This window comes from Periophthalmus magnuspinnatus, chromosome 7 (assembly GCF_009829125.3).
Source record: "Periophthalmus magnuspinnatus isolate fPerMag1 chromosome 7, fPerMag1.2.pri, whole genome shotgun sequence".
Taxonomy (NCBI): Eukaryota; Metazoa; Chordata; class Actinopteri; order Gobiiformes; family Gobiidae; genus Periophthalmus; species Periophthalmus magnuspinnatus.
Genome location: NC_047132.1, coordinates 25,049,069 through 25,075,151, shown reverse-complemented (window position 1 = coordinate 25,075,151; position 26,083 = coordinate 25,049,069). Strand labels below are relative to the sequence as shown.

Genomic DNA, 26,083 nt, shown 5'->3' with positions numbered 1-26,083 from the left:
GCTGCTGAAATCCTCGCCTGGACTGTCGGCTAGAGCAGGCGCCTGCGGGCGAGGGGTGGAGAAGAAGATTGGAATCAGCTCACATGACCAGAGAAAAGGATCCACAGCTCACTATAAAGTTTACACGCTTAGGCCTCATCTGTGGTGAAAATGACTTTTAGCTCATCAACATAATATAATGATCATCATATCTGTATCAGACAACACCCGGGGCCTTTCTGTCTGATTTTACACATCTGTGATGATATTAACATAAACAAATGAAGGATGAAGAGGAGGGAGGGATGCTCCTGAAACACAGGGCATCACTTCCAAGTCCATTCAGCTATAAGGCAGCCGTCATTGCACGTGTGTGACAGCACTGCGTTTCCCATCATACACTTGGGCTTTGTAGTTTATGATGGCGGTGAAGTCAGCTGCAGTTGCTTTTTTTTCGCCTTCACCCGCCTTGATCTCTCGATATTACCGATGCTTGCAGCGTCCTTCACCGCCTTGCTCATCTTAAACACTCTTTGTTGTTTTTTGTTTTTTTGTTTTTTTCTAATACTGGCTTTTGGAAGGCCCCTGATCAGCCCTTGATCAGCCCGTGATCAGCCTGTGTCATTATTACACAGGCTGATTCCTGTTTTTGAAGGCAGTGGGTTATCGATAGTTCCGAAGATTAAAATCGCACATACTATGTTTATTTAACTGCTGTAATTCTTTTGATGCATAAATGATAAAGCAATGTTTTTAGGAGATTTAAACGGCCAATCTTATGTGTTAGGTTGAGATCGTTGTTGAGATTCATGTTCATCCACATGATGGCGCTCTAAACATTTGTTTGCTAAACCTTAAATTATGGTTTTGTTTTTGTTTTTTTAAGTTCATGTATTTTAATTGTAATCACTTATTTCTTACCAAAAGTAGATTATCCTATGCTGAGAAACAGCGTCATCAAGTGGATGAAGACATGATTCTTAACCATAAACAGGTTGTTGGCTCTCGGTGATCGTGCCTGGGACTTGAGAAATATTGGTCATTTGGTTATGGAGCAGAAAGCCCTACACTAAATTGACTGTTCCTAACCTTTACCTGATTGTGAAATAATATATATGTCAATAATAAACATGGCTATGATAACAATATGTGTGTACATCTTACAAAATCTTCTCTATTAATATTGTGCAGCTAAAATATTAAAACAGTTGAATCAACATATGATGTACAACTAGCTACGGATAACCCACTGCCTTCAAAAAATGGAAATCTGGTTTTGTAATAACTTGACAACAGGGGAGCTCCTGTCTTTTCCCCTCAAAAAAGCCACCGCCGAAGCAGAGGAGCTACCAACAGGCCACCGCCCAACCAGAGAACCCTCCAACAGGGCACCACCCGACCAGAGGAGCCACCAACTGCCTGACCACGAGGAGCTACCAACAGGCCACTGCCCGAGCAGAGGAGCCACCAACAGGACACTGCCCGACCAGAGGAGCCACCAACAGGACACTGCCCGACCAGAGGAGCCACCAACAGGGCACTGGTCGAGCAGGACTATGCCAACAAGCCATTTGTAGATCTCGCCCTTGCTGCCAGACTGTAAATATAATCTTTATACAGTTTGTGCTCGCGGCGTTAAATAAATGGAACTGTCATGGTGAACTAATGCTTTACTATATACATATACACACACACACCTACATACACACACACACACACGCACGCCCCCCCCCCCCCCCACACACACACACACACACACACGCACACCCCTACACACATACAAGGAGCATATGGCAGTCCTCATTGACTGCAGCTTTAGCAGTGTGCTCTAATGTTCCTCATTTGGGGGCGGAGCATACGGCTCTTCTGTTACTGTTAGGGGCGGAGCATACGGCACTTCGGTTCCTGTTAGGGGCGGAGCATACGGCTCTTCTGTTACTGTTAGGGGCGGGGCATAGGCACATCTCATTCTCGTGTGCGCGTGTGCCCCGAGCGCACGCGCCTTTTGCTCCTTTTGTTTTTGTCAATCCTTCCTCCCTGTATTCTAAAGGTTTTACTTCCTGGTAGTTCTATCAATGAGTAATAAGGTGAAGTCTTTATGGCGTGGTTCGTTAGCCTGTTTAGAAAAAAGAAAAACGGGCGGATCATAATATATCTTTTAATCTTTCTGTGATATTATGGACTGTCAAATTTACACAAACTTTACATCAAATTGACATCAAACTCCTTGAATTGCTTCTAATAATGTGCTGCTGCTTCCTGCAGCCACAGCGCACACACCCCATACGCTTGGGATGTGTTTCTTTCGTTTTCATTTCCCGGAAGGATTCAATGTGAAATTGAGTGGCTCGGATTGTCCGGCTTTAAAAGGATATTTTAAGAGTGCGCAGACACCGTCTCCAAAATTTGGGAACACTTGTGGGGGGGGGGTTTTCTCACAGTATTTGCACTAGTCTGTAGAAAATGTTAATATGGAAGAAGTCTGTCCTTCAGTTTTGGTCAAGGTAAGTTAAATTTAAAAATACATAAGGGAGGGGACTACAAAAAACCTAACATTGCATTTCCTCCCTCTAACGTTGCTTATTTAGTATTGTAAAACTGGAATAATTGAATAATTATGCTGTTGCTTTGTGTAGCAAGAGAAAAGAGACCGTGTTTTGTTGAAACCTCTGACACAAGAAGTGCGTATTCCTCTATCCTTGCATCACAGCCCCTCTCCCCTTTCTCTGGCTGCTTCTTCAATGCAAGATGACCTGTGGCATTTACCTGGACGGTTGCGTAAGTTGTACCGATCTTCTGTCACCTGAACTGTCATTGTATGGACATGTGTGGTATTTTTTTGACTGATCAGCTCTTTGAGGCCACAATGTATCACTGTGTTTAATTAGTTGATATAACAATTGCCATATAAAACAAAATCAATTTCTAGGTATAAACCCATCACTGTGGGATAAAGAGGATGTTGCCTTGTGGTTGGCCTGGGCTCAGAAGGAGTACTGTCTGCGCCCTCCTGAAAAAGGACAGTTTGAGATGAATGGACGTGCGCTGTGCCTCTTGACTAAAGAAGACTTCAGGCGACGCTGCCCCAGTTCAGGTACGAAGATATAGTTGTTAAAAAAAGTAATTGATCCAAATAAGAGTAAGTAATAGTTAAAAAAACACTCACTAATATAGACTGTAATCTGTCAGGTGATGTACTATATGAGATTCTACAGTGTGTAAAACAGCAAAGAAGGAAAGCTTGTGAAATCCCACAATCGCCTCAAACCTGCAACTCAGCCCAAATTCAAGGCCCAGTCTGTAGCCAGATCTCCAGTCACAGCGCCCAACCTGCTACAACTATACCAGGTGCGTAAGACTGAAACATAAACTGCACTTAAGAACAAGGAAACATGGACTTTGAATAAACCAAGGCTCAAACTTGTTAAACGGGTAAATATTATTTAAGAAAGTACTTCCTGAAAAGCCAGTCTAGTGTAAATAGGTTGTGTTTCTCTTTAAACATCTATGAGAATGATAATGCTATCACTGTTATGGATTTGCCTTCCATTGAATAATCTGAAAATTATCAAAATTACTTCTGACCTATTCCACTTAATACATATTTATCCATATAGGCTGTCAACCCTTGTACCATTTGTAAATGATTATCATCTGGATAGTCGGTGTCCACTTTTGCTTTCATTTTACAGAGTAGTTTACACTTCCCTATCTTGCCAAAGTCTCTATTTTCATTCTCACCTTTGATTGAAACAGTTCCCAGGCCCACCACCACCATCACTCCACCACAGTGCAGCCTACGAGACCTTCCTTTAATTGTGTACCAGCCACACACTCCACCAACTCAAATTGGTGAGTATTACATGATAAATTGTAGGATTTCTTGGTATTGTTGATGTTGTAAGATTTTTTTTTTTCTTTTAGATGAAGCAACAATAAAAGCTCAGTGTTCTCAAAACAACAGCCCAGAGCCAGAGCCTCTGAACCTGTCCAGTTGGAAGAGGCGACGAAGTCCTCTTCAAGCAGCTAATGGACGCATCCCAGGTATAATTAATTTACTATTTTTATAAATGTGTACTTTTGCTACAACAATACTATTACTAATTTTGCTTATACATTAAACATTTGCTTATATATTAAACATGAACATTTTCTCTTATCAAGAACTTCTCCAACACTGTGCACATGTATCTTTCTTGCTCTCCTATCTTTCATATTCTACTGTTAATAAAGTATCTTTTGAAATTTGTACTTTTTAACGCAATACAACTGATAAACTACTGTTGAAACCAGAATGCCGACTACTGTGGGACTATGTCTATCAGTTGTTGTGTGATGAACGATATCAGGAGTACATCCGGTGGGAGGACCCGGACAGCCTGGTGTTCAGGGTAGTAGACCCCAATGGACTGGCACGTCTCTGGGGGAACCATAAGGTACGCTTTAGTAGTACACCTCACAGAGAATAACCAAAGCGATAGACCAATTCACTAGTATAATCTTTTCAGAACCGAGACAACATGACCTATGAGAAAATGTCCCGTGCACTGAGACACTACTACAAACTCAACATCATAAAGAAAGAGAGAGGCCAAAAACTGCTGTTCAGGTATAAAATACAGTTGTATATAATTTTGAATTTTATCCAAAACAAATAGCTTTTAATTTTGACCTATAGATTCCTTAAGAAACCCCAAGACATCCAAAAACATGTTGTCCAAGACGAGCCAACAGCATACAGTCATGACACGGACTACGCTGACCCTAGTCCCACACATGAAGAGCACCATTTTGAATTGTCCCCTGAAAATGGTTCCCCCAAGTCTCCTTCTGCACATACTACTCCTGTTAGATAGAGAAAATATACTGGTCATAGAAAGTGTAATATAATTAAGTGAACATTTTGTTTAAATCCTGTTGATCCAGATTATTTTAATAAAACTGTAATATACAAAACGTTGTTCATAACATTGTTGTGAGGCATAATCCATAATGTTTGTTAGTATATATATATATATATATATATATATATATATATATATATATATATACACACACACAATAAATTCAGTAGATCAACCAATATGCCATGTATTTATTTTATTAAAGATTGATGTTACTTTTTTCATTAATATTGAAATCTTTATATTTTTGTGTATTTTTGATTTTTTATGTTTCTGTTGATCTAGAAACTAAGCAACAGCCACAACGCCTCACATATTGTTATTATCACGCTGAAACAGTGAGTAGCAGTGTTGTAAGCTACCTCACATGGCCATCACTAACATAGTATGTCAAATTGAGAAGCTCAAAACCCTCTCCTCCGCTGGCCTGACTCATTAGCTAACACTGACGTTGTAGAGCATAGGGAGAACTTTTTTAGGTTTAAACAATTTAAATAAGCTATTTTGTAACATGCCTCCTGGAGTAACTAATTGTCAGTTTCTTGAAACTCCTGTCTCAATTTCCTTCTCTGGATCTGGATTCATGGCTACCTATCAGTTAGGAGTAGCTCAGTGTTTTCTAAACTATGCACCCTGGATTTTAAAAAGTGCTCCCCACGTCTTCGGCGCCTCTGCTGGATCACTGGTAGCGGCTGCTGTTGTCTGTGAGATAGATTTTGGTAAGTGTTTTTAACCATTTAAACAGAGTAAGTCATGTCTAAATAAAATAATTGAGTGGCTATATCTGCTGTTACAAGCTCCAAAGAATACTAAAACATTTCATTCACAAACAAAGTATCAGCCTATAGTATTCATCTTTACAGTTTCAATTCGGAATGAGATGTTGCACTTTGCCAAACAAGTGAAGGAGTTCAGACTTGGGCCTTTGAACCCGTCCATTAATGTGTTTCATTGGTTGGAGCATATCCTGCGAAAGTACGTGCCAGAAGACGCTCACAAACTGGCCTGTGGGCGCCTGGCTGTGGCTATGACCAGACTGGAAGATGGACAACACATCATCATGACCGAATATCACTCAAAAGATGATGTAGTACAGGTGAGTTTTTTGCAATATTGTTAACTGGTTTAACCGATACTTCATTAAGTCATGCATTTGTTTTAGGCTCTGTTGTGTAGCTGCTATGTCCCTGTTTATTGTGGTATGACACCTCCTTCTTTCAAAGGCATGGTAAGTTTTCCACTATTGTCAAACACTGAAGGTTGTAATCCTATACAAAAAAAAAAGTAGTGTTAATCCTAAATATTCAAATAAATTGGCAATACACAGCAAAATCATTACTTTACTTTAAATTATTATTAGTCCTGTTTATTATTTACTTACCCATAGCTTTTGTTCTATTATAACTTGAGTAGTGCTCCTAGAACTTTTTCTTTTATTCCTGCTACAGCTACAATCCACCTGACACCATGACTGTAGTAGGTTATTAGATTATAGCTTAAAGGAATACACTATAGTAAATTAGCAGAGATGTTTGAGGCTACAGATGGAAAGTAGCCATGGAACTTTCTATTACAATGGTCTGTATCCATGGTCCATAAAACAATAACTGTCTAGTTGCCTGACACTTCTAATATTGTCTCTTGTCCCAGTACTGTGTTGATGGTGGCTTCACTGGGATGCAGCCTGTCCACTCTCAGTGCCCCACTCTGACTGTGTGTCCTTTCTCTGGGGACATTGACATCTGTCCTGCTGACTCCCCGTGTCTGTGGGAGATGGTAGTGAGTGGGACAACACTGAAAGCTAATGGTCCCAACTGTGGTCGGGTCATCAATGCCCTCTATCCACTGACTTTAGAGGTGAGTTCCTTGAAATAAAGAGCATTTCTGGTACAGGTAAAATTGTCTATACTGTGTTATGATTTAAAACATCTCTTTTTCAATCTAGACACCTTTTTTTTTTTTTAAAGAAAACATTATTCTTAATTAACTTCCACTTTTTACTCCCATATTCTAAGCCACGTTATACACTGTAAGGATCTTTATCATTGTGTTTTGAAGTAATAGCGTTCATTGTGGACAGCAAACGATCACAGTAATTGTAAAAGAACCATATGATCCATACAAACTCTAAATGTTTGACTTTGGAATATGTTTTTCTTAGTCACTCGAGGAAGCCTTCAACAGTGGTTATAAAGATGCTATTCATTTCCTTTTGAGAAATGGTAAGTCGGCTGCTGCTAAAAACATTGCAAATTCAATGGGCTTGATTTTCAGACTTGATTTGACCTCATTCTCAAACTTTTTCCTGACTTACAGAGCTTGCTCCATATTTAACTTTGCATAACTTGCCCCATGTAAAACCACTTCTGGAGACCACCAAAAGAGATGCAAATGGTGAGAAGAAGCCAGAAAATAACCTGATCACCTTCACAGACCACACAAGCATAAAAGTAAAGGAACATAAAGATGATTCCGTTCACAAACAGTCTGAGATGCATTTGGACTTTATTCAAAATGGTATGACAGTCACACGCACACATACACTTTAATAATCAGACCTATTTTTTCATTTTATGTTTTCAACACTTATTTCAGTCCTTCTGAGTAATATGATGACTAACAAGATCATGGTGGGGGTAACTGGAAAATTATTCTCGTACTTGCTCCTACCTTTGCTCCTGGTGTTCCTCACTGTAATGCAGAGCTGGCATAGGTAATTGTTTGTACTGTATATAATGTTACAAATCGTGTTAAGTGAAATATCTAAACCCTTGTGTGTTGTGTTGTGTTGTGTTGTGTTGTGTTGTGCAGATTGCAGTTTTGGTTCAGGGAATCTCCGCAGTGGATATTTTGGACTTGGGCAGGACTCAGACACTTCACTGTCTTTTTTTACCGGATCTGCATTAGTACCATAAGGAAAAATATTTATGACAGGTAAATCTCTACATTTTGTTAATGGCAAACCAGAATATTGATCTAAAACAGCTTAATAATAGAAACTGGTTCATTGACTTTCTGTTTAAAACTGTTGAACTGATTTACATGTTCTTTTTGTTGGCTACGTCACATTTTGGTAGGTGAAAACTAAAACATAAAGGTTATAATAAATAGTATGAAATTGCAATAGTCTTACAAAGGAAATTATTAAAGTTGGTATTAGTACTGCATGGTAAACCATTTTAATGCCTTTCTCCAGGGATGCAAACTGGCCATGCAAAATACGTGCTTGATGTTTTTTTATAAATGTGTGTTAGAAAATAAATAGAGCACTTCTAGTCTGTTTGTGTTTTATGTTTTAGGGTGAAAATCATCATGCTGATGTTTATATGGCTCAAATTTCATGTCGAAGCCGAAGGACCCCCAAGAAAGGGGAAGCACTTTGGACCTACTACCAGTACCTGTCCTGTTTGTGAGACTAAACATGAGCCCAACTCTTTGGACCAATTCACCAAGGATAGCAAGAAACTGAATTAAGGATGGATAAGCCGCTTCACGCTCACCTCAGAGTCATTTGAGTTGCCATGTGTTTGCTGTTTGTTCATCAGCTGACTAGAGTGCATGCAGCATTTGAGCAGTAATGAGGTTTTCACAAATCGTATCCTTCAAACCTCCAGTGAATCAATGGACACATAAGATTGTTGTCATCGTAGACCAGTTGGGAGTTTGGCTTCAGGGCGTCTCTCTAAAGTGTTGCTAATATCCTTCAGAGGTAACAGCCAGTCCTGTGACGTGCCATTTAAACACTAAACTCATTCAGCCTGTGTCAACTGCACAACATTACCAACATAACACCTCCAAAGCTGTGTTTCAGAGCATGTTGCTATAGGCATGTCCTGGTGTGACACTTTTTTGAGAAAATGCTGTCAGCTAAGGCCATCAAGAAATAACCATAACATTAGCACAGTCTCTGTTATTCAAGTTTTGTCATGCTTTTCTGGGATGTTATTATATTTATGTTTTCATTATGTAACATTAGATTTTACGTGTGCATTATGTTCTTCAGTTTTATATCAGCAGGTCTTGCGAGCTTGCTGCTCAGTCCTTGGCCTTTCTTTTCCATGATAGCCATAGTGTCTAATTCCTTTCTTTTTAGTATCATTGTATCATACAAATTGTAGGGGTAATTGTGTTTATTTTGTTGAACATTGTATTGCAATAATGTTCAGACTTTAGTATGTAATTATGAATTATAATAATAAAATGTCTTAATAATTGAAACTGAAAAAATAGCATGCAGGTCTTTGCTTTCACCACAAGGTGGAGCAGGTATGAACACATTTTCAGAGGAAAGCCCGAGTTACTCGGAGAATATTGGGTGTAATAGAAGTTGAAACATGTTGAGAGTAATAGAAAAAGTGAGTAAAACAATTTTTCTTTTTTTATTAATACATTTAAATAAGTTGCAGATCGACAAACACCAATTAGAATGAAAAAAATGTAAGAATCCTTGGTTCAACACAAAAATTGCAAGCTTAATTAGAGAAAGAAATTCTGGAAAACTGCACACACAACTAGGTCAGATTTGGATTGGGCATTTTTTTGTAAAAAAAATTAATAAAATAAAATAAAAAACGAATAAATGTTTATCAACAGTTAGAAAGGCAAAAACGTCTTTATGTCTGTGCTGATACAGAGTCATGGAAATATGGCAAAGTTCTGGAGCACAGTAAGCTCTCTGTCAGAAATTAGCTGATATTTTATCAAATACAACTATTATAAATTCTAAAGAGGAAATATATGATGCTTTTTAATAGGTATTTTAACTTTGTATGTGATGTTCTGGTGATGGTGAGCCCTCTGATCTTGATTATGCTGAGTCTGAACCTCTGACAGTCGGACTTTCTTTCACTCCCATACAGGTCTTAAATGCACTCCACTCCATAGATCCAAGTCCGCAGGAGCTGATGACCAAAACTTTTATTACTAGCTGCCCCATATTTAATTCAACCTCTATTAACATATTTTTAATTTGTCAATTCATATCCATTATACTAGAATTAAGGAAAAAAATCTATTTGCTAAATCCCACAATAACAAAAGAGGGATTTTTAAGACAATTTTTCATGACTTTCTTCAATGTTAGAAATTTACATACATTTCATTAGTATTTGGTACCATTTCCTTTAAACAATATCACTTGGGTCAGACATTTTGGATATAGTTTCACAACCCTCACAATAGTTGGCAGGAATTGTGGCCCATTCCTCCTGACAGAACTGGTGTAACTGATCCACATTTGTAGGTCTCCTCGCTGGCACATGCCTTTTCACGTCTGCCCATAAATTTCCAATAGGATTGAGATCAGAGCTTTGTGATGGTCACTCCAAAACATTGACTTTGTTATCTTTAAGCTACTTTATAACCAGTTTGGCAGTATGCCTTGGGTCATTGTCCATTTGGAAGACCCCAAGCTTTAACTTCCTGGCTGATGTCCTGAGATGTTGCTTCATTTCCACATGATGTTCTTTCCTCATGATGCCATCTATTTTGTAAAGAGCACCAGTCCCTCCTGCAGCAAAACAACCACACAATATAATGCAGCTACCCCCATATTTCACAGTTGGGATGGTGTTCTCAGGCTTGCAAGCTTCTTTTTTCCGCCCAGCAGTTCAATTTTAGTGTCATCAGACCACAGAACATGTCTCCAAAAATAAGATCTTTGTCTCTGTGCATTTGCAAACTGTAATCTGGCTTTTTTATGTTTCTTTTGGAGTAATGGCCTCTTCCTGCAGAGTGGCCTTTCAGCCCATGTCAGTACAGTACTCGTTTCACTGTGGATAATGACACACTCTTCCCAGCTTCAGCCAGCATCTTCAGGAGGTCTTTTGCTTTTGTTCAAGCACCTGGAAATTGCACCCAAGATTTACACAAGTCTGGTTCATGACTTTCCCATGTTACACAAAGAAGCAGTGTGTTTCAGGTGTGGCTTCAAATACATCCACAGGCATGTCTCTAATTAAGTCAAATGTTGTCAATAGCCCGATCAGAAGCTTCCAAAGCCATGACATCATCATCTGGGTTTTTCCAGATTGTTTAAATGCATAGTGATCTTACTGTATGTAAATTTAGTATTTAGCTGTTAGAAATAATTTTGGTAATCCTAACTGACCTAAAACAGGAAAGAAGTCTGATTTAATGTCAAGCAGTGAGAAAAAAGTGTATGTTTTTATATAGTCTATGTAAACCTCTGGTTTCAACTGTACATTAAGGTGGGACAGTTAAAAATGTAAATAATTTCCAGCCAATATCTAAATGACCTCATCTAACTAACTTTTACTTTTAAGAAAAGTTAGTAGCAAATCAAGGTTAAATTGATTCAAATAAATACTCAATTTTGAAGTCTGCAGTTTTCAGAAAAGGTCATAACGTTGTCACTGCGACCATAAAAGTTTTAAATGACATTTTCACAGCCGTTGATGACAAACAGGATTGTGTACTTGTGTCTGTTTACTGATTTAACTAAAGCTTTTGATTCAGTAGATCATAAAATCCTCTCGAAGCGCCTGAAGCATATTGGATTTGACAATGCTACATGTAATTGGTTTCAAAATTTATCTTTCAATCAGATCCCAGACAGTAGTGGCCAATGGGTTTAAATCAACTTTTTTTTTTTTTTTTTTCATTTTTCTTTAAGCAAAGGAGGCTCAATTGTGGGCCTGCTACTTTTTACTATATTTATTAATTCCACTGGTTGCAATTTAAGAGAAAGCCTCATACATTTATAGGCAGATGGTGCTGTTTGTATGCAAGTGCTCTCTTTGCTGATCTTTGCTTGTTCATAGACCTTCTTTTATAAAAGGTGATGAATTTGAATTTAAAACCCATCGCTGCACATTCTATGAAAAAGTAGGTTGGCCATCTCTATCTGTCAGAAGAGAACAACACTGTATAAAATGTATTTATAAAGGATTACTTGATAGACTGCCAGAACATCTCATTTGCTTGTTGAACTTTGATACGGGAACTTTTAATACAAGATCTCATGATTATATTTAAAAAGTGGCTGTACTAGAACTGAAATGGGAAAAAAAAGCTTTTGGTTATTTTACTTCTCAGAAATTGAATACAGTTCAGGGACATGCAAAACTGGATACACTAATGCACTTTAATAATCTGGTGCTAAACATTATAATCACGCCTCTAACTGGTTGTAATGTTTTAAGTTGACCTACGTAGTTAAATGTTTTGTTTGTTTTTGTTTGTATTATTCTGTATTTTTCTGTATTTTCACTTTACACTAGTAGCTTCCTGATCTCTAGTCTTACATGTTCTCTAAGTCTAGTTTGTCATGCATGTCATGAAATGCAAAAGATTATTGATTATTTTTCAGTTATTCAGTGGTGAATGCTTCTTATATATATGTGTGAGTGTATGTGCTCAGCGTATGACACCTTTCATCAGCTTGGAGGCTATATTTAACTTTGAATGTGTGTTTCTACTGAAGCTTGGTATCATGTATTAGACTGGATTTAGAGCCACATTGACATAAAATTAATAAATCCATTAATCCATTTTCAGTGGTGAGCGTGGAAGTGTGGGTTAAAACTGAATTATCATTAACACTGGTAACCCAAATAAGGGGCGCATGTGAGGCTCATTCTGTTTTCTGACTGGATAATCATCTTGAGTAATTAAGAATTAATTGAATCAAGAATAGATCAACATTACAATTGTTATCAAGGAGGTAGGAGCTTTATTTGATTTGAACACTGAACAACCTTGTATCTGGGAACACAGTTACATCATGTTTATGTAATTTAAAATCAAAATCTTAGACATGGTTCATTTAAAGTTAAGATATGAGTTAAAATAAAATTAAAAGTAGGGTTTACGTTAGAGTTAGACAGCTAATGACTACAGTAAGGGTTAGGTTTGGTCTTAGGAAATTAATGCAAGTCCCCAAAAAGCCTTGAAACTCAGCATGTGTACATGTGTGTAAAGGATAATATTTTCAGACAGTGTTATTTGGCGTTGAGCTTGAAGAGACCATTTGATGGCTGTACCACATGTTCTTGTTCACACAGCTGGCCTATTACCTGTGCACTGATCCTCTTATATAATGCCTTTGGATGGATCATAGGATAACCCCTACATCTGCCGCTGCCACACACCAGCCACTGATCTGGCCAGTCAGGACCGAGCAGCTGGATGAGGCTTTGGTGGATTTTGGTGGACTTTGGTGAACACTAAACTTTGAAGTATGACTCAGTTCAAATATGCATGAGGTTTGAACGTTGCCAGTGTGATTAAGTTTAGTAATATCTATCTTGGTTCTACTTGTGCATCAAATATTGATTAGGACGAGACTAAAGATGTCTGTCTGCTTCCTGTTGCTCTGGAAACGGCTGGGAGTACGTGACCTTTTCTGTAATCTCATTTGGCAGCTTGGAAAATTGAGTGTAATTAAGTAATGATGTCATACTCGCTTGTTTGAGTTGTAGAGTTGTTTAGTTCACCTTTTAACAGGAGAAAATTGTGACCTGACAATGAAAGTCATGGCCTTGTATAACCCTGTCACCTGCATTTATTTATTTTGTTGAAACTTGCAAGCTACATTGTGCCTGAGTTGGTTCACACTGACAAAAAGCTCTTCATAAACTTGACAAACAATTATTTGCTCAAGATTATTACAAGTCTTTTAGGCATCTGCAGGCAATTTACAATCACCATCTCCATGTCATCAGTTTTGCATATTCACTATATTGCTACACTGTGTATGTCAAACTTAACCTGACACCAAATTGATATGTGTGTCACTCAGAATTGAGTTTTACACATTTTCAATCTAGGATGGCTCTCACTGAAAGCGATCGATAAACATCATGACAATTATTACATCCAGTTGAGAGAAAAGCACAGACATCTTCCCTGTTCACGCTTACCTTTTGCACATTTTTCACAAACAAAATAGTCCATATTGACGCTAAAACATACTGAAGTTTGTCCGTCAGTGTCGCCGTGTTTGTTTTGGTTCACTTCGCCTTTGGCTTCAACAGAACCTCAGTGCTGCTCTGTGATTGGTGCGCCAACCATCTGTCGGGCCCTATTGCACCAGCAGGGCCACGCCAAGATGGATTCTTGTGAATTTGTGAACTCACAAATATTGTGAGAATCCATCTTGCTGTACAAGGTTATATAAAACTATCAGTGGGCTACTAAAGTCATTAAGATATTTGAGGGGAAGTTGGACTAAATTGCTTCCATTTAGAAAATGTTTCCCACAGACATTACTATAGATAATTTAATTAACAATGTAGTCTGATTGAGGTCAAAGGTCTCCATGTGAGTAAGTCTCCGTGTTTGTTTAATGGTTAATCTGTAGGAACAAATTATACCATAGCAGATGTTGTTGACTCTTGTGCCTCAATTCAATGTTCTGTTTGCATCACACTATGACCTCCTTTCTTTGTGTATCTCAATCTTACTTCGAATGTGAACACCCATTTTTTCTTAGTAAACTCATTTGATTTACTGCTGCATTCATTTTTACACCAATAACAGTTTGAACTTGCCTGGTCTGACCCAATGAAAAACTATTCCAAGAAAATTCAAGCATTCAAGGAAGCCTTTAGTTTGCACTAGTTTTTCTTGTTTAACCATGGATCAGCCTGGGTGGTAAGGTCATTTCTAAAAGTGTTATCTAAAACTGCTTCATTACTCTTCTCAGAAGTCAGTTCAACAAAAAATATTATGTATGCTTGCTTACATGATTTCTTTGAACCTTTGAACTGCTTGATATGTGGTTTTGGTTCCAAACTGAACTGTCTTTCACAGCAGTTTTCTAACCTAAAACCTGCCTCAACTCAGACATCTTCCCATATTGCACAATGTATCCATACTCGCAATAGTGAATAATGAGTACAATTATGATACTGATGTGTTTCCTTGTCATGAACAAACTCTGCCCCTTGTGTGGTGTCCTTCCTGAATTGAGTTTTACACATTTTCAATCTTGGATGGTTCTCACTGAAAGCGATCGATAAACATCATGACAATTATTACATCCAGTTGAGAGAAAAGCACAGACATCTTTCCTATTCACGCTTACCTTTTGCACATTTTTCACAAACAAAATAGTCCATATTGACGCTAAAACATGCTGAAGTTTGTCTGTCAGCGTCGCCATGTTTGTTTTGGTTCACTTCGCCTTCAACAGAACCTCAGTGCTGCTCTGTGATTGGTGCGCCAACCATCTGTCGGGCCCTATTGCACCAGCGGGGCCACGCCAAGATGGATTCTTGTGAATTTGTGAACTCACAAATATTGTGAGAATCCATCTTGCTGTACAAGGTTATATAAATTTGGTTCCAAATTGAAAGGAAGCTGTCTTTCACAGCAGTTTTCTAACCTAAAACCTGCCTCAACTCAGACATCTTCCCATATTGCACAATGTATCCATACTCAAAATAGACTACATATAAGTACAATTGTATACTGATGTGTTTCCCTGTCATGAACAAACTCTGCCCCTTGTGTGGTGTCCTTCCTGAGCCTTCTCAGCACTGCATATCTCTCACTGTTGTGGAACTTTCCATCAAAGCCACTCGTTAATGATAGAGCATCCTCATGCATGTTTCAGCACTGGACAGGGATCTTCCACTGGACACAAACAGGACTTTTACACAAAACAATGACAAACACAAAAACAGCCACATCTCTTTATATCTATCAATTCAATGTACTCTAATAAGAATACAATAAGAATACAATAAAAATACAAATACAAAAACTAAAAATGGTCTTGCTTCGGTAGCAATTGCATTTAAGGATGAGAAATATAATGACATTTATGCATAACAGGGGAAGTGATTGAGAAATATCTATTATTTATATTGGGTAATCCCTTAGCTCATTTTACTGGTTACAACTTTGATGAGGTATCTAATGACGGTAATGGAGTACAATTTTAGATGCTCTCCAAACCCACTCGGCAATGTAATCGCACCAAACACCTCAGGTTAGCCACATACTAAAGGACGTGAGGTCATTTTGTGATTTTTGTTGACTTTGCCAGTTACAGTACAATGCATCATTTCAGAAATTCATAAAGTCAATTTTTTATGTAACAAATGCACTGACAAACTGCAAAAATAAAAATTCAACAAAAAGTCAACAGCATTCAGCATTTTAAAACATTTAATGGAGAATCTGACCATTGCAAAACATTCTCCATATATATCTTGCTTTTTAGTAAGTTTTTATTTCATAGTGGAAGGTGTAAAATGTCACAGTTTTGTGGGTCAAGAGGTGTGAAAATTTGGTGCAGCAAGAAGTTCAAAAAAAATTATTCCAATAAACTACTGGTAAAATTACATGCTATGAATTTTGGTTGAACACACTGTGAATAAAGCATATGTGATTAAAGACACCTGGCTTTTGTGTATAGATCTCAAATGTCACTTGTAACCTACTTCCACAGCATATAAGGTATCTGTGTGTCTGTCAGTCCGTTAACCGCGGTCAGGTAGCGTGTGAACTCTGCCTCCTCCAGCGTCACACAGCCCTCTTTTCTCCCTTTTCACTGGCATTCTCCTTTTCCATTCCCTGACCTTGTATGTCACAAATGTTTTTAAAACAATCTGGTAATAATGTCCATCATAAAAACACATTGACTTTATGATTAAGCTGTGAATAGCTTAATGACAATTATAGACAAAGCTAGCTTTTGTTGGAGGTCACAGAAGCATAAACAGTCTCTTTTCTACTGGAACGCTTCACTTGGGGCCTGTCCAGCTAAGTTGTGTTTCCATGCTCCGAGCATGGCTCCAGGTCCAGGGGCAGGGCTCTGCTATGTCACCCAAACATAACTCATGTGTTCTTAATAAATAAAATCTAAATTGTATCTGAATTATACTCATAACTGTATGGCTGATTTCAGTGTGTCACAAAAAGATGTTTAGTAATTCCAAGTTTGTGAAACGAGGCTCTGCGTCACATTTTACATCATATCTTTATGTAATGCATTGTGTTTGGCTCATGTTAGATTCATTATGCACTGGAAATATAATAGGTTTGATCTTTGTACACAGGTGGCGTGCATCCACAAACAGGAAACAGCTGTTGCATTCAGTGCTAGCTTTGTTTTGCAGAACTGTTGGCTTAACATTTAAGTTGCCATAACTGGAAATACAGCAGTATATCGCAAGATCAAGTCAGCATTTGCTGAGTATACATTTTTGTTATGTTTATATCTGCTTTTTGCTGTCTTGTTTTCAACTTATTCTGCGTTCTCTTTTGTCCAATCATCTCATTTGGGGGTGACAGTGGCTCAGTGGTTAGAGTGTTGGGCCCCCAACCTGAAGGTCGGAGGATTGAGTCCCGCTTGGACCAAGTTCTGTCGTTGTGTCCTTAGACAAGAGACTTCACCCACATTGCCTAGTATGAAAGTTGTGAATGATAGGTGGTGGTCGGAGGGGCCGATGGCGCAGATTGGCAGCCTCGCTTCCGTCAGTCTCCCCAGGGCAGCTGTGGCTACAATAGTAGCTTACCATCACCAAGTGTGGAAATGAATGAATGAATAATGACTATAGTGTAGTGCTTTGAGAGGCTTTGACAAGCCTGTAAAGCGCATTACAAGTGTAAGGCATTATTATTATTTGGTTGTTAATCACGCCATACTGTGCCCCCGCAGGGAGCTACTCTTCTCCAGACCCCTCAATCACAGCAGTATGGTTCACTTTAGACAATGGAGACACTTGCTGTATCGATCTGCTCCAAAGCGAACCAATGGAAACGAGGCTAATGTTTCACAGTGTTGTCAAATGACACTGTAACTCTGATGTGAGGAGACCCCATGCAAATGAGACATTTTATATTTAAAACTGTTATTGTCAGAATATTTGTTTCAGAAAAAAGTTTGTGCGGTTTTGTACTGAGTTTGACTTGATTGATTGGGTTCAGTTTCAGCCCTTTGTGACAGCACTGAAGACTTGAGGTGACTTGGACTCAATTACTGTGACTCAACTACCACACAGTCTTTTGCCCCAGTTTTTGTAGTTCGGTGACATAGCAGCATCAGGTGAACCGAGCTAGCACCGCAGTTAGCTTTATGCACATAAAAACAACAACTGCATTTGTGTAATTGCGCACCATTTACTGAAAACATTTACATACATACTCAAGAACAGTGTAAAGTCAAAAAATTATTTAAAGCGTGAACACAACAACCAAGGCTTTCTCTTCTGCTTGATAGTTTTGCACAGCAATGGCATTTAGTACACAAACAATTCTTACAAACGAAATAAGAGATATGATTGTATTAGAATAGAATATAGTTTCTTTAAGTGAGCTATGGAAATCATCAAAAACACAGATACAGATAATGCAAATGTCCAGTCATTTTTGATAGCATAAAACTATGGGTGCTGTCCATTTCATATACTGTAGCAGATGCTGAAGAAAAGAAAAGTCCATTCACTTCCCACATTTGCCCTGATAAAAAATACTGACAACATTGATAACAGGTAGGCTATTGAGATTATGGCAAAATCATCCCAATAAGGCACTCCTTTGAAACACAAACTTTGGAGCGAGTCACATTACTGGACTTCAGTCCTTGCTACAGTTATCAAAATATGAAGATAAAAGAGATCCAAGATGTAGTACGCGTCTTAATGCAAAAAGGTAAAGTTGCCATATTATTTGCTCCAGAAAATGTTGATCTCACTTTTAATCAGTGATTAATTTTCTGCTGTTTGTTACAATGTCATTGCGACCATCTGGTAGCAGTGGACAGGAGTACCAGGCTGGTGGATTAGCAGGTTTAAAGTAGAGGTTGAATGCCCGAACAATTATAGGAAAGGTTCCACCATAGTCATTCAAACCAAACAGTGAGTTCATAACATTAAATTATTGCATAGCAAAAGGTTCAAAAATAATATTTTTTCAAGGGTGAAGTTTGCATGTCCTCAGGTCTTGAGTTCTACACCCCAAACATGATAACAGTTAATTAAAATATTTAGAGTTGCACATCAGTGAATAAAAAAAAAATCAGGACAGATACTCACATAGGTTTTTTAGGCTACAACAGACAGGGAAACGCTGATGTATTGCAGCATATAGCCTTCCTCCTTAATGTGCATTCATAAATAATACTTTGGTATTGTATGAAGTAATGAAAATAAGTGACATAGCGTCTTACAGACCACCTCACCCATGTCATATAGTTAGTTAGTGTACTTTATACAAAGTTTGGTCCTCCTAGTGTTATCAGAATCATGCCACCTCACTTAAATAGTTCTGCTATTTTATTTGAATTAAAGACCAAAGTAGTATAACGACCACTGAAGTATAATAGGCTATTTAAATGCATTCTTTTGAGGTAAGTCTGGTCATCATGGTCATCATAAATACATTTTGTTCATTGATCACTTGTTAACAAACATTCTTATGAACTTTGTTCCTATAATAATGAGCTGGCATTCCTTTGTTATTTCTTTTTGTTGTTCGGCCATAAGCCGTTAAGTTTATTGAGTGAGGTGTTGCTATTTTCTTTGTTAGTATCAGCCTGTTTTTTAGGGTCACCTTTCAATGCTTGCTCAATCGCATCTGAAAAGGGCGTCTTCTCTTCAGCCTCTGTCTCCCTGTGGTAGAAGTAGTTGAAATTGGAGACAATGACAGGAACAGGTAAAGCTATTGTCAATACACCTGCTATTGCACACAGTGTCCCAACCATTTTCCCAGCCATAGTTATCGGACACATGTCTCCATAACCTACAGTGGTCATGGTCACAACAGCCCACCAAAAGCCATCTGGTATGCTGACAAACTGTGTGTTAGGTTCGTCCACCTCTGCAAAGTATATTGCACTAGAGAATAGGATAACTCCAATGAAGAGAAAGAAGATGAGCAAACCAAGCTCTCGCATACTGGCTTTTAGAGTTTGCCCCAATATCTGCAGGCCCTTTGAGTGACGGGACAGCTTAAATATACGAAATACCCTCACAAGACGGATGATTCGCAAAATGGCCAAAGACATATTCTGTCCTGTGCTCTCCGCTGGTGTAGTTGCCAGTTCTGTTATCAATGTTATAAAATAGGGAATGATGGAGATGACATCAATAGTATTCATCAGGTTGTGGAAAAATTCCCTCTTGCTCGGACATGCCAGAAAACGCACACAGAGCTCAAAGAAGAACCAAGCAATGCATGCTGTCTCAATTATAAAGAAAGGGTCATTGAAAGGAGTCGCTTTTCCTCCAAATAGAGACTCCCCACTTTGATTTCTGGTTTTGTTAAAAGGGTGTACTGTGGTGGAAACAACTGGGTCCAACTCGTCTCGGAATTCTGGGAGTGTTTCCATACAGAAAATAATGATTGATATGATGATAACAAAAAGTGACACAAGAGCTACACCTCGGGCGGCATTAGAAGATTCAGGGTACTCAAACAAAAGCCAGAACTGTTTTTTAATGTCATGTGTGGGCAAGGGAACCTCCACATCCTTTATAAACCCTTCATCTTCTCTGAACTGTTCCATAGCCTCAGTCCCAAGCTCGTAGAAAATGATCTCATCAGCAAATACGTCCAGAGGAACATTGGCTGGTCGCCGAATCTTTCCTCCTGATTGATAGTAGTACAAAATCCCATCAAAACTTGGCCGATTTCTATCAAAAAAATACTCATTCCTCATTGGGTCAAAATACTCCATTCGTTTTTGAGCATCCCCCAGGAGTGTCTCTGGAAACTGATCTAGTGTTTTTAGTTGAGTCTCAAAACGAAGCCCTGCTATGTTGATGATGACTTTTTGATCTCCATCATCAAGCCCACGTTTATCAACAAATAGATCCTCACAACACTCTTTTGCAAGTCGACTGAAGATCTTCTCATTTTCCTTATTGCCTTCACTGCTGAGGAGTAACTTCCAGCTCGATAGCATGCTAGCACAGCTGGTGCGCCCCTGTCGACTGGGAGTTGGCAGTGTTGGGGAGTGTGGGATACTGACTCTGTGGGCTTGTGGAGGGGGGCAGGGTGAATTGGACTCCCAGCAGCATGAGGGCAGGTGGCTGGGAGAGGCGGAGGCGGCGAACAGAGAGGCCCGCCTGAGGTAGTTGCTGGGGGGGATGTTAGAGTCCTGGGACAGGTCTGCAGTGAGGGCGGTGGTCTCATCTGCAAAGTGGTCCACCTCATTCTCAGTGTCCTCAAGACTCTCAAAGTCTACCAGGGCCACCTCCATGGCTCCGGCTCTGCCACTGTCACCCCACCAGATTGGGAATGTAACGTTCTCACTCAGAAAAACACTGTTGGTCTGTGGAGACGGTCAACTGTCCAGTCTTCAGTGGGACCCTGAAGACAAAAAACACCGAAAATTAGTCAGTTTTGGTTATTTTTGATTTAATAGGGCCATTGTACATTGTAATTACAGTGCTAATGTATATCATTGTAACTAAACCTATTTCACACAGTTGTGTTTTCATGTTTATTGTTCATGTCCCCTGCTTTGAGAACCAAAAAACTGCACCCCCCATTATGGCCCCAGTTTCTGTTGAAGCTGCAGTAGAAGGCGATAGTGCCATGTAACTGGGGCTCTGCATATATTATTACATAATTAACTGGCTGAGAAGTGATAGCCCAGGTCTAAGTCAGACACTACCATAATCTCCTTAAGTTTATCTGCTGGAAATGAAGCTGCACTGGCATCAGTTTTACCCATATCAACATGCTAGTATTGTATAGGTTTCGCCCTATAATGTGGCTGCATGTCTGTACACTCTGCTTCTGCATGCACAGAGCAGAGTGACGCTGGAGATGTTTAATTAAAGACTCCACACATGAGTCACCACCTTAAACCACTGATACCAATCCTACTGCAGACAGACCGAGAGGAGATGAGAAGACCTGTGCTCAAAAATATACTCTAGTAAAAGTACTCTTTACTGAAGCAGAAGTACTAGCAGCACCATACCGCCTTTAGTCAACCTAAAAAAAAAATTCAAATAAACTTGCCTTGCCTTGACAATTGATTCTACTGTACAGCTCCCAACAGGTGTCATTTTGTCAGTGTGAAACTGTCTAAACAACAGAAACAAAATTTGACATTTATTCCAAAGGTAACAAAATCTCACGATTGTTTCATGTATATTGGCAGGTTAAAATGGCACTATCCACATTTTGAAAGAAATCTAATCCATGCAAGGATACAAATATTGAATTATTTCAAGATGCCTGTGTGTTTTACAGGCAGTCTAAAGAATATAGATGTACAAGTAGGAGACAGTCTGGATGTGCAGACGTTTATAACAAATCACAATAGCCAGGGGGACCTTAACATTCAACACACACACATGGTATTGACTATCTAAGCCCTGGTGATGCTCCCACATGAGGAGTTTAAATAACCTGTGTACGTCATATCAAAGGACATATCAAGGGCCTGTGTGTATATCAGAAGAATACAGGAGACATGTAGACGCTACGTTCATATGGTGTTCAGTTCAATTCACTCTAAATTAAGCAACACTGAATGGAAAATGAATCAAAAGGAACTTATGTTCAGAAAACTCAGGAAAATAAATGAAAATAGCACAATCCAGAAAAGTAAAGTGACAGACGTGATCACAGTGTTAAATCAGGATTGACGGGAGGAAGTGAGGGAATCCCCAGAATTGGGAGGTGTTGCTAAAAAAAAAAATGTTAACAGGTAAAGTATCTGTTTCCCGATGAACAGTTGTGATTGTAACTTATAACTGAGCATTTCACTTTATTGACAAAAATAGTTATGTGTTTACCTGCCTGGTTCTAAGAATGAGCAACGGCAACTTGAACTTTTGGCTGGATTGTCACCTGACCCTCAGAACAACCAGAACTTCTATAGAGCTGAAAAAAGTGTCTCTCAGTGCTCCCTCCCTTGCCAAAGCAATTAGCAGCACCAAAAGCCTATTCATGTTTTGTAAATAACATGCTTTATTGGAGAAACTGTAGGACAAAACACAAACCTTTTCTTGACATTTCAAAAATTACAGTTGAGTTGTGTGAAATGCTAGAAATCTAACAACACAGTAGAAGAGTTTTAGGAAATTATTAGTAATTTTTAGTTAGTAGTTTTAGTTTAATAAAATGTCGCTTACCGCTTTACCCCACATGGGACCTCATCCTACACGAAAGCTCCCCTCATCAGAGAAACACATAAAATGCAAGCAATAGACTGAGCACCTGTGCGCTCCTCAATCGGGATCAGAATGACTAATCTATCACAGACTACATTGGGGTAACCTTACTCTGCGGCAGAAACCAGAGCCGTAGCAAAGGCCTGTGCACACTTGTACACAGAGACACATGCAAACAGACACATGCTGAGAGGCCTTTCTCATTAAACCAAAATGAGTGCTCAAAAAGACTGTCTACCTCTAAATGCCTCCCAGACTGACATATGACATCTGCATTCAGCTAATCCTGTTCAAGTCTAGCAAATTAAATCAGCAATACAAGATCTGTCATGCTCCATCGACCAGAACACTGTGATAAGATCCCTATTAGATCTTCACGCCCGACTAACGACACAGACACGGCCCATCACCATATCGGACTTATTTACAGTATCTCAATAAAAGATTCATGTTTAACAACTTCATTACCATGTTCAACAAGACAAGTGAAGAATGAAGCTTCTGACTGTATGATAATGACAATACAGGGACATGTAACCAACCGTATATAAAATGTAGTTTTTTAGTATTAAACTTTAAAACCAAAGCTGCGGTGGATGAAATGACAGAAAATCCTCTCAACCATGGAGGTGGCAAAAAGTGAAACGTAATCTGTCAAGGGCCCCCAAGTGTTTCCAAGTGCGGCCACAGAGGTCAAAGATAATCTGCAGCCAAGGCTACACAGACTCACCATAATCTCCTGCAGAATCACTCATTACCTTGAGAGTCTTTAACATTTCATTTAACAAGTTTAATCATGTGCTGACAATTAGGCTTTTAAGACGGAAAGCATGAAAATTTGTTTTATTATCATTGTTCTCCCTGTGAAAAAACTGCCAAAGTAAACCAAAGCTTGTAATACTCTGAACATGTTATTTATAATACTTTTACCATTTCATAACTGTGAGGAATTTAAAGTCCATACAGAAGTCATGCAGCCCTCACTCACAGGGCCCTGATGCTTTGACCTTACTATGAATAGTCACTCAGGTCTTTGGACACTTTCTAACTACAACAGACCAAAATAAGTGAGAGATCTGCAGAGGAAGTGAGAGTTCAGAAATTCTGTGCAAATTTCTGATCTTAGTAAAGCCCCAGTAGCAGTAGCTTTAACTGATGGGACATCCATAAGAAATTGACATTAAGATTATGAGGCATGTGGGACAGCACAAACAAAATCATACTACGATGTAAAAAAAGGTTTCCTATCTGGAGTCATCACAGCAAATTCAGTGCCCTCTGCATTTACTATATATGATACTTTGTACTTTTAACTCTCTGAATATCACATGCCGCTCCATTTATACAGGCTTGGAACCAGCACTAATAGCACACATACAGTGACCCTGTGTGAAAAATGTAACAAATCACAAAGTGCCCTTTTGCACAGCTAACCCCTGTGACATCCCCACATGTCTGTAAACATGAGCAGATGTTCTGCCAGATCTGCGCTAAGCACCAGACAATCCTTTCCGGCAGACTATATTTATTTTTATGTTAATATCAAGTATATTTAAACCATTTTGGAGAAATATGCAGATATAGTAATAGTAGTAATTCTGAGTAATGACTGGGGCTTATGATATGAGAACCTAAACATCTGTGCATTTAAATCAAGGAAATAAAAGTGGTAATATCTTTAAGATGCCCGCAGCTGGAAGACTGATCTCCCTAATCTCTTTTGTACAAATGTATCAACACGCAACAAGGTACACGGGCATTTGTAGTAAGCGTGCAGTTCAGTCAGCTGACTCACAGTCTACACGTGTAGGTTCAGAAGAATGGAGGATAATCTTATATCCATACAAAGGGACGGCAAAAGATCTCATGCAACAAGAGCTAGTGAGATAAAATTCTCACATGATTTTGTTTACATTTGGCTCTAACACAAATGGGTTTTGTGCTAAAAATCCTGCTAAAAAAAGTATAAAAAAAGTATAAAATCTAAATAAATCAGTACTGATTTCTCTATTTAAAACCAACATTTCTATCATAATCACAAGGCTGTTAAATGTAACTTTTAATTAGTGCAATTTAAAATGTTCAAACAGAGAATATGATGTGTTCTGACTTAAAATTGGTCCACCACTATAATGTATTCACAATATAAAACTGATTAACGTGTAGCAGTGTTAGCATGTTTCACATTACAGAGGATTGGACACCTTTGTCCTTCACCCTTAAATATGTCTAATGTACAGAGCGCATTGTTCAGATCATTAATATTGCATTTGGTTGTCATACTCTATTTCACTAATTAGGTGACACACTTTGCCTCATCCTTAAGCTTTAGCATCGCAAGTTCACCTCATGTTTTTCTGTCATCCTCATGAATGATGAACAGTAAGACTCCCAACCTAAACACCTGCTGAAAGATCAGACTTATTATCCAAATGCCAGATTTTTTGAGTCATACACATCATCATCATAATTGTTGATGCCTAATTTAAATAATCCAAATAATAATGATGAAGACTTGTGTTTGCATTGTGCATACTGTGGTGTATTTGCACTGAGACGTTTTCCTGTCATGTGATCTTTAATTGAAATTTTACTCAGTCTGATTTGTAATGATCTTACATATCGATTATAGTGACACGATATAAATATTTCAAGCTCAATTTAATACTAAGGAAATGGCTTGAAACCAGCTCCAATACCATAATGCTAATACAAAATATATATTTTTTAAATAATTGTACTTTCTTTAATATCCTCTGGTCTTTTATTGGTGCTGACGTAGATCAAGACAAAGACCAATGCTATTCAGAAAAAGTCACATTTTGTCCTATACATGTGTGTTTTTTTCCATATTCATACTTAGTATTAGTATGAACTAGATTTAGCATTAATTAGGATGAGTTTTGATACTTTTGATAACTCTAGATTATAGACACATTCAGTACAGGGCAGAACCATTCTACAGAAGAACCATTGGAAGTGTTATATATTCATGAATACATGAATGTACATGAAAGTCATTTTATCTGGTGTCCATATGTTAGGCTGGAGATTTGCCTTAAGTATCTGAGAGATGTTCAAAGATGTTGATTGTGT

At 38.5% G+C, this 26,083-nt stretch overlaps 3 protein-coding genes across 4 annotated transcripts in view; 2 read left to right on the top strand and 1 right to left on the bottom strand.

Moving 5' to 3' along the window:
* The first annotated feature begins 2,130 nt into the window (after nt 1-2,130).
* etv7 (ETS variant transcription factor 7) lies at nt 2,131-4,843 on the top strand. The gene is made up of 9 exons (XM_033969315.2): nt 2,131-2,483; nt 2,616-2,757; nt 2,909-3,073; nt 3,169-3,327; nt 3,736-3,831; nt 3,904-4,023; nt 4,273-4,415; nt 4,488-4,588; nt 4,658-4,843. The coding sequence occupies exons 1-9, from the start codon at nt 2,451-2,453 to the stop codon at nt 4,833-4,835; spliced, it is 1,137 nt and encodes a 378-aa protein (XP_033825206.1). The 5' UTR covers nt 2,131-2,450; the 3' UTR covers nt 4,836-4,843.
* Nucleotides 4,844-5,145: 302 nt separating this feature from the next.
* On the top strand, nt 5,146-8,998 carry pnpla1 (patatin-like phospholipase domain containing 1). The gene is made up of 9 exons (XM_055223133.1): nt 5,146-5,602; nt 5,747-5,979; nt 6,046-6,111; nt 6,534-6,740; nt 7,045-7,105; nt 7,200-7,400; nt 7,479-7,596; nt 7,695-7,817; nt 8,183-8,998. The coding sequence occupies exons 1-9, from the start codon at nt 5,395-5,397 to the stop codon at nt 8,355-8,357; spliced, it is 1,392 nt and encodes a 463-aa protein (XP_055079108.1). The 5' UTR covers nt 5,146-5,394; the 3' UTR covers nt 8,358-8,998.
* An 8,960-nt stretch (nt 8,999-17,958) lies between these two features.
* The window catches only part of kcna10a (potassium voltage-gated channel, shaker-related subfamily, member 10a), a 9,928-nt gene continuing 1,803 nt past the window's right edge, over nt 17,959-26,083 (bottom strand). The window contains exon 2 of one of the 2 annotated variants that reach the window (XM_055223131.1): nt 17,959-21,167. In XM_055223131.1, coding sequence (XP_055079106.1) covers nt 19,312-21,057 — 1,746 coding nt within the window. In that variant the 5' untranslated portion in view covers nt 21,058-21,167 and the 3' untranslated portion in view covers nt 17,959-19,311. The remainder of the gene's footprint in view (nt 21,168-26,083) is intronic. The other variant, XM_033968889.2, reaches the window with a different exon arrangement.

What these genes read in the sequence shown, in the direction of transcription:
- pnpla1 (XM_055223133.1), top strand. Translation starts at nt 5,395, where the DNA reads ATGCCTCCTGGAGTAACTAATTGTCAGTTTCTTGAAACTCCTGTCTCA. An exon ending in GTAATGCAGAGCTGGCATAG is followed by an intron (nt 7,597 to 7,694) that starts GTAATTGTTTGT and finishes TGTGTTGTGCAG; the next exon opens with ATTGCAGTTTTGGTTCAGGG. An exon ending in AGGAAAAATATTTATGACAG is followed by an intron (nt 7,818 to 8,182) that starts GTAAATCTCTAC and finishes TTTATGTTTTAG; the next exon opens with GGTGAAAATCATCATGCTGA.
- etv7 (XM_033969315.2), top strand. Translation starts at nt 2,451, where the DNA reads ATGGAAGAAGTCTGTCCTTCAGTTTTGGTCAAG. An exon ending in ACCTGCTACAACTATACCAG is followed by an intron (nt 3,328 to 3,735) that starts GTGCGTAAGACT and finishes TGATTGAAACAG; the next exon opens with TTCCCAGGCCCACCACCACC. An exon ending in CACTCCACCAACTCAAATTG is followed by an intron (nt 3,832 to 3,903) that starts GTGAGTATTACA and finishes TTTTTCTTTTAG; the next exon opens with ATGAAGCAACAATAAAAGCT.